Source organism: Hippocampus comes, unplaced genomic scaffold, assembly GCF_001891065.2.
Source record: "Hippocampus comes isolate QL1 unplaced genomic scaffold, H_comes_QL1_v1.1 scaffold51, whole genome shotgun sequence".
NCBI classification, from domain to species: Eukaryota; Metazoa; Chordata; class Actinopteri; order Syngnathiformes; family Syngnathidae; genus Hippocampus; species Hippocampus comes.
The window spans coordinates 308337-318850 of NW_017805497.1; the positions used below are offsets into that span (position 1 = coordinate 308337).

The 10514-nt window shown below is 42.4% G+C and overlaps 1 protein-coding gene across 6 annotated transcripts in view; it reads left to right on the forward strand.

Annotated features, from left to right (window-relative positions):
* The window catches only part of tbc1d1 (TBC1 (tre-2/USP6, BUB2, cdc16) domain family, member 1), a 35089-nt gene extending 31708 nt beyond the window's left edge, over positions 1-3381 (forward strand). For all 6 annotated transcript variants that reach the window (XM_019876663.1, XM_019876664.1, XM_019876666.1 and 3 more), the window contains 2 exons: positions 1315-1491; positions 2129-3381. In XM_019876663.1, coding sequence (XP_019732222.1) covers positions 1315-1491; positions 2129-2452 — 501 coding nt within the window. In that variant the 3' untranslated portion in view covers positions 2453-3381. The remainder of the gene's footprint in view (positions 1-1314; positions 1492-2128) is intronic.
* Positions 3382-10514: the final 7133 nt, after the last annotated feature.

Below are 10514 nucleotides of genomic sequence, written 5' to 3' on the forward strand. Positions count from 1 at the left end.
ATTTGGGGAAAATATGTCAATTTTCCAGAGCGGTCGGTGTATTTCCGGGCTGGTGCCGGCCGGCCATCACGGCAGCTAGCAAACATCTTTTTTGGCAAATGGCGGCCGCCAATGACGACTATTCCTGCGCCAAAATTTGGTCCCAGCACGTCCCTGGCTGTGACAGATATCTTGAGTAGTGTTTGATATTTCAGAGAAATCCCCCCAGTGAGCCTGATCTTCAGTGTCAGCGAAACAACCAATAGGAAGACACTATAAACATTAACATCGATGCATCCACGCAGTCACAAGCAAGTAGCGCGAAACACATAAGAAATGTAAGCATGGACTCAGAAGTGCATTGTGCCCATGTTACCTGGCTAAACCTTCATTGTTGGAAAATGTAAACCTTTTGGCTCACAGTTGCCATAACAACAACATGCGGTGGACTCAATGATACTGCGTTTAGAGCCCAACATTCACTTTGTCCTAACCAAGATTCAATGTGTGCTCCATGGGACCGTGTGAACATTCAATAAATGAATTGATTCCTTGGTACACCAAGCTGTGTGGTTTGCTTTCATCTTATAGAAATATTAGATCAGTATTGCATTGTTAACTGTGTTTTCATGCGCGTAAATTTCTTTTGTGTTAAATTTACTGAAAAAATGGTTCAATTCACCTATTGTCAGCAACCTCATGACGAAATGCAAAAACCTGCCCCATTGCGTCTTGTGATGATGTGAGCTGTTGATGGGTGGAGCTCATTTAGTCTCCTGCTTTGGCATTAGTGTTGAAGAGGACTAGAAAAACACTGAAAATCATCAGCATGACACTCTGAGTTAACTGACTCATCATACACCCCTTCAGCCATGGTTTTTCCTTCTCGTGTTATTATTTTGACTAATGCTTAGCGTGACGGTAATTTTTACCTTTCTATGTGTCAAACATGTTATCAGGTAGCTCCGGAAGCGTGTGTTGACTATATAATTAGAATGAAATAGCAAGTAGTGGCAATCGAGTCATGCAGTAGCTTGCAGGTAATTTCCCTCCAGTACCATCTGGTCATGTTATGTTGACTATAAGCAGCCTGATGTGTGACTCACATTTTCTCATACACAATACAGAAAGTGAGTTTAAAAGATGGTGTTAGAGTGACAAAGTCACGTTTAAAATAATGATAGCGGATAGCTGCCCTTGAGGACCAGAGTTGTACATGCCTGCTGCAGATGCGAGCCAGGCAGCAGCTAGTCAGTTATCACTAGCGGCTAACATTAGCAATCCACTCAACCACTCTATTATGCTGAGGTTGTAAATTTTTGCACCCGATTGCAGGTTTGTGAGATGGATGTGTCCAAACAGCTTCAGGCGTATGAGGTGGAGTACCACGTCTTGCAGGATGAACTCCTGGACACGCCCCCGACCCTCAACCAACATCAGCGCGCTGCACAGCTGGAAAGGACCAATCAGAGCCTGCGACAGCAGAACCTTGATCTCCTCGAGGAGCTGCAGGTCCATACAGTACACTCATCAATAGAACATTGTTTTCTCCTTTCTCTATTGCAGTGATGTTTACGCTTGTTTGCATCCTTAGTTTCCTAAATTGTAGATAAAACTATGGCATGTAGAACTTTCCTAAAAAGCAACGGTCAGTGCCAAGATAGAAGTGAATTTTTTGTCCGTATTATGTGAAATTACTCTGGACTGTCCATTTTGCCCAAAAATTTGAGACAGCTCAAGAACCTTTGCATTTACTTGCTATGTGATGTGCAGAAAGTCAATCTGCCAATTTATTTAGCCATTTCACTTGTTTAAATTGCTGCTAAACTTATGCTCCACATTTCAGCCCAATTGCTGGCCACAATGCACAAATGAGCTGCTTTTCAACTGTTTACACTGACATGTCGCTGAACAGAGAGGAAGTAGCTAGTCTACTAAGGAGGCAGGATTCCTGTTGCACCCCGGACTGGTCGCCAGTAAATCACTGGGCTCATATAGACAAACCACCACTCAAGTATTCTGTCTAACATGTTCTGGGGCTGTTGTCTGAGGTGACATTTAAACCTTGCCTCTTGGGCGGACATGAAATCTATATGCTCCTCTCTGCTGCCCCCCGCCCCCACCCCCCACCCCCGTCTTTCCCGCCCAGGTCTCGTATGCTCGGGTGTGCAGCCTAGAGAGTCGAGTGGCGGCACTGGTACAGTCAGAGAGCAAGTTAAAGGAGCAGGTTTCTTCCCTGGAGGTGGAGAAGCAACAGCTGGCAAGCACGGCCGCGCGTCTCCAAAACCTGCTCGCCAGCCTGGGCATACAAACGACTCCTGATGGCCATAGCCTGCCCCCGGCCGACGCAGAATTATGCGCAACCCAAATCACAGTGGGTATGCAAGCAAGTCATGAGGATTGGACTTTGGACTCCCTGCACCAACCTGTGTGCGTAGTGGAGAAGGTGGTCACTGGACAAGAGGAGACCTGATTCTCAATGTAGTACATCCTCTGCTTTAGCTCCAGGCCTCTCAAATTAAAAGCGGAGCAGGTCAGAGACAGGAGCATCGTTTCCAAACCTCTTGTGTGATAAACCAGCATGTGATTAGACCAGTTTGTCCCAAAGATGGCACTGCCCCCCAAACCCCCAATGGTCCTCACATTAGCACTTGTACTGTAAGCTACAAGAAGCCAGCACACCATGCGAGCCATTTGTTCCCAAAGAGTGTAAAAGTGAGCACGTGTACGACTGAAGAAATAAATTTCACTCATAAAGCATTGAAGAGTCCAGAAAGACGCAAGCTAAATGATGTTGGCTCATGCATTTCATATTTCATTTATGTTACAAGAAGAACAATAGTCTGCAGTTGCGCCTTCAAGTCAAAGACTTTCACTTTTTTTAACTTAAAATGTCCTCGTGAGCATGAACCTTTACTGTATTGGTTACACTGTATCCCTTCCACCAGACCTGCCGTCTCAAGCCATGTATGCAAGTGTGTTTGTGCACTGGTCGCAGCAATCAGTTGGCGTTACACTGTAAACATATTTTATCCACTGCACCTGTTTTGTTTTGTTTTAACTGATTATTCTATTCTTGCTAATTTACACTTAAATATATTCAATATCATTTAAACACAAACCTGTTTCTTTGTGGTTGTGTGTAAAATGCTCTCACGGGTGCCACACGTGCTTAAAGATGGTGTTAGTATCCCTCTTGTCTAAACACGCCAAGTCAGTAAACACTACGTACCTCATATAATGATTGAATACATGGCAATATAACTGCAGGACGCACAGCATTTAAAGAGCAAACGTATGCTGGTTTCCAGGAATTCCTCGTGGTTGAAAGGAGAGTGGGGAGAATGAACGTGTCGGCACAAGTTGTCTCTTTGTTAGTGTTTGTCACACAAACTATCAGCAAAAGAATACAATTGGCATCGGTAGAATTTTAAGGTCACACTTAAACTCAGCTTCATTTCTAGAAAACTGGCCATGGGGAATTTCTGAAAAATAGTTCATTTTCCAAAACAGCCGGTGTATTTCCGGGCCAGTACATGTGAAGATAAAACATGCCCAATGTGGGTATTTTTCATTTCTCATCGAGGTTTAATGCACTTGACTTGCAGGTTGGGATTCTTTGCAGTTTTTTTTTTTTTTTAGTGGCCCGTTTTCTTTTTTTTTTTTTTAGTGGCCCGTTTTCTTTTTTTTTTTTTTAGTGGCCCGTTTTCTTTTTTTTTTTTTTAGTGGCCCGTTTTCTTTTTTTTTTTTTTAGTGGCCCGTTTTCTTTTTTTTTTTTTTAGTGGCCCGTTTTCTTTTTTTTTTTTTTAGTGGCCCGTTTTCTTTTTTTTTTTTTTAGTGGCCCGTTTTCTTTTTTTTTTTTTTAGTGGCCCGTTTTCTTTTTTTTTTTTTTAGTGGCCCGTTTTCTTTTTTTTTTTTTTCAATGGTTTTGTTGGTTCACAATTAAAAAGCATTGCCTGCTTTCTATATGTTCAGTTTCAGTGAAAGTGTATTATGTTAATTTCAGCATATGAAAATTGCCTTTAGTGAAGTTCACCCAACAAATGTGTTAACACTATTTCTGCTTGGATGCGTGATTGATGTTGGCCTTGAGGTGATGATGAGAAAGTCTTGGCAGGGAAGTGTGCGTGTGCGTGCGCGTATGTGTGTGCGCGCGTGTGCGCGTATGTGTGTGGGTCACCCAGGACATTTCACCACGGCTGCCTAAGCGCATGTTTGCTCATACTCGCCAGAAGTTGCGATGTCTCACATGCCCGAACTGCTAGTTAACACGTTGTCCTTGCGTAACGTTCATTGATGCCCACGTGCCATTTAAATACAGATACATGTATAAACAGAGTGATTCTTGTTTTGGACTGATATGATTTGAGAGCATGAACTCACCCTTTACCATTCTCTGGTTGTTATGGATGTCACGGCAGCAAGAATCATTTCAACTGCAAGTTTGTTAGAAGATTCAAATGAAAACCTTGGAACTCTTTGTCATGAGCGGCGCAGCTGCGCACTGCACCTTTGTGAAATGCGCTAACTCCTCAGTGACTACGGCTACACAGAAAGGCAAAACTGCGGACTTCTGCTTGGAAATTGTCATGGATCAAGGAGCTGAACAGTTAGAAAGCAGCACGCAATGCAAAAAGTCCCGAAACATTCATCGTGTGGACTGTTGCATTCAGAAGTTTGGAGAAGGTCAAATTTAGTTCATTTCTAAATGTACTTACCGGTACTCAGTAGGAAATCTGGGCCTGTTTTGCGAAACACAATGCTGTTATTTCATTGTAGGAAACGCAACAGCCGCATTCATAGGTTAATTGTTCCATCTGTCATCTAGTGGAAGAGCATTTCATTGTTCCACCTGTGTCCCTGCATGCAGCCGGCATTGATAAATGAACAAAGGTACATTGTTCCCAGGAAATAAATCACAATTTCCTGACCCATTAGGTGAAAGTGGATTATGTCCAAACTAATGTGCTGTGGCACATTGCTTGGGAATCACTGACCTGCGCAACCAGGTTGACGTCCATGTGACATGTGGGATGCCGTAGAGAAAGTGTCGTGGTAAATCAAGCATTGAGAAAAGTTGGTGTGAGCTCATAGTAGACAGCAAGGAAATGACCATTGAGATCAACGTAAACAACAACAAGGCACGTTCCTGAAGCATTGAGCAATGTCATCGTCAAATGACACATTAACACATGTACACGTTTTCATTATTGCACAGGACTCGGGATGCGACGCTTTTTTAAAAAATTATTTTTTTTTACATTGTGAGATTTTTAGCTCGGCCAATACATGGCAAGAATTTACTGCGCAATCTGCAGAGAGTAGCTCCTATTCCATCACTTGAAGAATTTGCTCTCTGGATTATCCCATCTTTGTGTCACGTCAGTTTTGTGGGTCAAGATGATATTTATGAAATGCATGTATCATGTTAGTGAATATTTCAAGAGAGAGTTAATGTTTTGTTGTGGATGTACTTTGTCGTGGCGTAGAACAATGGCACTGCATTGTAGAAAGGAGCTGCTCCTGATTTTTTTCCAGTGGGCTCTCATTAAGTTTCATGTTTATTCATGAGATACTAAATGGAAAATATTGAATCAAAGTGAAAAAAAATTGCGCTAAAATGAATTCTATTCTTATTGGCCGACGAGATCACCCCTTTAATCGGTCAATTCGTGTTGGTGACTTCTTAACAACACTTTCCCATTCCCAACTCTTGTACCTTCCCTGTGAACTTCCACATGGACACATGGCTGCAAGTTGTCATGGCAACGTTGTACTTGGACAAGAGGTGGACACGCAGGCACATTGTCGTGATCTTGCTGAGTCACGCACGGACACATACATGGCCGCAGGGAGGGATGAGGTTGCGCAAACGTGTGTGTGTGTGTGTGTGTGTGTGTGTGTGTGTGTGTGTCTGTCTGTCTGTGTGTGTCTGTGTGTGTGTGTCTGTCTGTCTGTGTGTGTGTTAGGGTGTTACTGTTTGTCAGGGAAGGTCAGGCGCCACAGTTTGGGTGTGACCGCCTGTGTCCTGTCAGCACATCCAGCATCCACAAAATGTCTCTCTCTTTCTTCTCCACCCTTCCTCAGAGCCAGGGTGTAACCAGGACTCCACTTGTCACTTATTCACATCTGTAACTGGCCAGGAAGGAGGGTGGGGGGGTCTCTTTTTGTGTGTTTGTGTGTGCGCGTGCGTGCCTGTATGTGTTTTCTTCTGACCGGACTCTTTATAGACTCCAAGGTTTCCCGTATAGTGACTGAAATGTGGAGCCTCAAACTCACTTTTGTGTGCGGGCCAACATTGTAGTTACTTTTTCGTCTGAGTTCCATTATGTTTGTTTGTTATCTTTAATCGTATTTTGATCTTATTACCTACGATATTCAGTACACAACAAATTGATGGATCACGAGCTGAAATCAGAAGTCCAGAATAATAGTTCAACTTTTGTTCAAGTTACTATAGTCGAAAATGCTTGCAGTAGGTCGTCATTATTACGAATGACAAATTTTTGGTGTGTAGATTTTTAGCAAGCATCATGGAAGCAGACATGTTTGCTTTGCTTTAGTGGGCCATATAAAATGATGTACCCCTGGGCCTTGAGTTTGACACCTGGGCTCAATGTGTATATATAGTACTCATACGTTTTTTTTTTTACTGTACTTAGGAGGAAGGGAGGTGGGGCACAGAGAGAGAGAGAGATTGTGAGTGACAGCAGGCTGGTTTCTTACACAATAAAGCTGTCGGTTCGTTATTTCTGAAGCTTGAGGAGGAAGCGCTACTCCCCACAGGGCGGGGAGGCAATTCAATGAGACACCACCCAGCCCATGCGCTCGCGCGCGCACGCACACACACACACACACACACACACACACACACACACACACACACAGCCATCTTTTTAAGGGTGCACCCAGCTAGAAGAATCCCGCAACCGCAAACCTAGCCTGAATTTTGCAGTTTAACCAAAAGATCCTCACTGTGACCCTCAAAAAATCCCATCAGGAGGTACTTGCCCAATGCATATTTTGCGCACGTATGACTTTTTTTTTTTTTTGTCGTTGACCATGCATTCTGCCAATTGTACTACATGTTCAAATGACTGGCATCTGATGACCGTATGGAGAAACCTCCAAAGTGGTAGCATTTGGAGTTGATCCAAAATATGTCTGCTGCCAAAAATGCCTAAAAATTCTCACCCCCCCCCAAAAAAAAAAAAAAAAAAAAAAAAAAAAAAACAACCCTGGATCTTGATATTGCAAGAGACTCAAAGCATGGTGCCACAGCAGGGTACCGGTCACGGCAAAAGGAAAAAAAATGTCACCACAGAAATGGAAATTGAACTTATTGCAAGAAAGGAAAATGGTTCATGTGTCTCTGTCCTCACAACTCAGCACAGGTACACAAATCATCAGTAATATTATTATAATAATGATGATAATAAGCAACTACCTTATTCAAATGTTTTAATCGGGGAACTAGTTGCATGCAAAGCGGACAATGCGAGTGTGATTTTGATGGCGCTAGATTTCTAGGTCATGGCAGGTTGTGCATGCTTGTTTGGGTGTATGTGCGATTGTAGTTTCGTTGGGGGTCAGACCACTTTGCAGGCTAACTATCATGTTGTTTGAACAGCAAATTGAGCTAGCGACTGCGAGCGGCGCCGGACAAAGGCCACCTGACGGGATTCCTGATTCAAATATTTGTCAAACAAGTGTCAGACAAGAAGGAAGTCCCTCTAAGAAGTCATGCAGAAACTTTCTGGTCCTGCTGGCATCACCAGCAAGACCAACAGTAAAAGCACAATAAAAACGCTTTCATTTTGTTTTTAGCTCGGGCTGTCAGGACAACTCCGAGAAATGTTAGCAGCAGGCAGTCCGAGCTGGGATTCAAACCGCTGACCCTTCTGTCACTGGATGACTTGCTCTACCAACTGAACCAGAGATTGAATTCATGTCGCTCTTACCCTGCTGGCGTAAGCTGGTGACACCAGTAAGACCAGCGTGAAAGCCAGCATATGCTCTTTTTGTGTAATTTAATCATTCTGATTTGATTTGTGAAAAAAACGAAATATAATTGACCACATTTGGACATAGGAGGTTTCCACCCGCAGTGATGAACTATATGCCGAGATATCTTTCCAATCACAGGACTACAAAACATTAAGCAAGTTAAATTTAAGATTTTTAAATTCAATTTCAAAGAAAGACCAACTTCCTAGTTTCCCCAATGCCCCATGTTGTCCAAAGTTGCTCAAGGCCATGAATGACAAGCATCTGCTCTTTCGAGTCCCGACTAAAACCACGTCACTTGTTTTTGCGAGTTTTATTGCTTCCGTTATCGTGATTGCGGGATGTTCGTCAAGTTTTGTTTATTTTTTTTTAAATATTTATTTACTTTGAGATTTGATTTACAATCAAACAATCCTAATAATTATGTCTGACCATTTTCACCACCAAAATTAATTTGAAACAATCTTCGGTGATCTCCCGCCAAAAAAAATTTTGATTCAATGTGCTCTTTATGTACAACCAAATTTCATCCAAAACAATTGAATGCTTCCTTGGTCCAATATATAATCCTGAGGTCTGTATTGTGGTATTGCATTTTCCTGCTAACAAAAAGAAAGAATGCTCTTGCCACAGACAATTGATGATTAGTGTGATTTTGTGTTGCCAGAAGGCAAACCCAAGAAGCACGCACGCACACACACACACACACACATTCATGAAGATTTTCAAACACACGTTGCCATCCTCCCTGCGGTCAACCTGACAGCCCTTTCGGCCTCCCCAAAAATGTTTGACTTTACAGCCCGTTTAAAGAGGTGCATACAATGACACAATCATATTGAACAATGAGTGTACTGTTCTGAAAATGTTCAGCGTGTGGTTGTCTCATGTTGACTGCTTGTCTGCGTGTGGGGTGTATTTACAAACCTGATTGTTCTCCCGGGAGAGAAAAATATGAGAGTCACCTTTCTTACACAACTGGCGCTAGTTATATGTTAGCTGTCGGTTTAAGATGGAAATTATCCAATGTTCGGTTACTGACGTGATCAAGTGGAAACATTCTGAGAATTACTAAATGTTGCTCAATACTGTAGATTGATTGTAGATTCATCTCAGTTCTTTTTTTTTCTTTCACTACGTCTCACACACACACACACACACACGCACACACACACAAGTGTGACAAAGGAGTTGTTGTTTTGATTGTCTACCCGCATTGTAAAAATGCAGATATGCAATACACTCTCCCCTTCTGAATTTCTAAACTTGTTGCGTCAGTCTTCATGAATGACCAAGCTGTCTTCTAAGCCAATAGACAAACCTACTTTTTCACATTTGTGAGAAGATTGTTTTCTCTTTTTGCCATTTCGGTCATGTTGTCAAAAGTGCTTCCGTGGAACTAGAGATTGTGGTTGATTAATCATGTCTTGAAGCAACTGAGACAACGTGGATTTAACTGCAAAACCACTCTTGTCTCAGTCTCAGCTCGTTTGCGTTCTAAAGACCAACGAGGCGCCGGCTGCACCCTCGCCAAAGGCAAATCCTCAAGGAAGCATTCTTTGTGTCAATACAACACTTGAGCGTGGCATCAGAAACTCAGAATATCCGCAGAGATGTTTAAAAGTAATCTGCACAACAACAAAAAAAAACCCAACAACAAAAAAACAATAAAATAAAAATGCTCAAGCCATTTGTGTGGAATCACTCGTGGATGAAAGGTGTCTTGACGCACTTAAGCCTGAATGGCGTGCACCACTTGGTTGCAATTCGCAGAGGCACTGTTGGTTCAGTTTCAGCTTGTTTGCCGTCAAAAGGAGGACAAGAACGGCTCGCTTTCCTAGCTCTGGTGACCCGGGAGCTGTTCAAACATCGTTACATTAACGAGTATCTCTATTCTCTTGAAATGTACTCTGAAGAGCGGGGGAGGGGGGAACTCCACGGAAGAGCTACAATCAACGAATCGCTGACGTTTCCTTCACGAAAGTCTTTGAAGACAATGATTGATGGAAACTGGCATATGTCAGCCTCCGCCATCGGGTTTTGGGATGCCATTTTTCTTACAGGTATGGAAAACATGTTTGGTTAGGTTGTCTGACTAATTTTCACATTTGTCCCATTAAACTGAGCAACAGGAAAGTCTGTAAAGTAATCAGTCGATTAATCACGTTTCAACCATGTCTGTTATTTATTCATTTATTTCACTTCATGTGTTCAAATGTAGATCACAAGATCACACACGTTTTAGCTCTGGCATAAGTTCCTTGTACTCGAGTAAAGCTCCTTCAGTGAAAAACAGCTTTTAGTTTGTCTTTAACATGAATTTACCTTCATTTAGGAAGCACGATTACATTTATTTTGCAAATACTGTAGTTCTGTTTCACATGTGGGGACATACACATCTTTAAAGGGGAACAAGAGTGTGAATGAGGGTGTCAGCGTAAAAAGGTCAAAATGACGATGTTATTACCCATCAAGTAATTGCAGGTTGTTCTACAGACTCAATAATTAGTGTTTTAATCAAGTCAGTG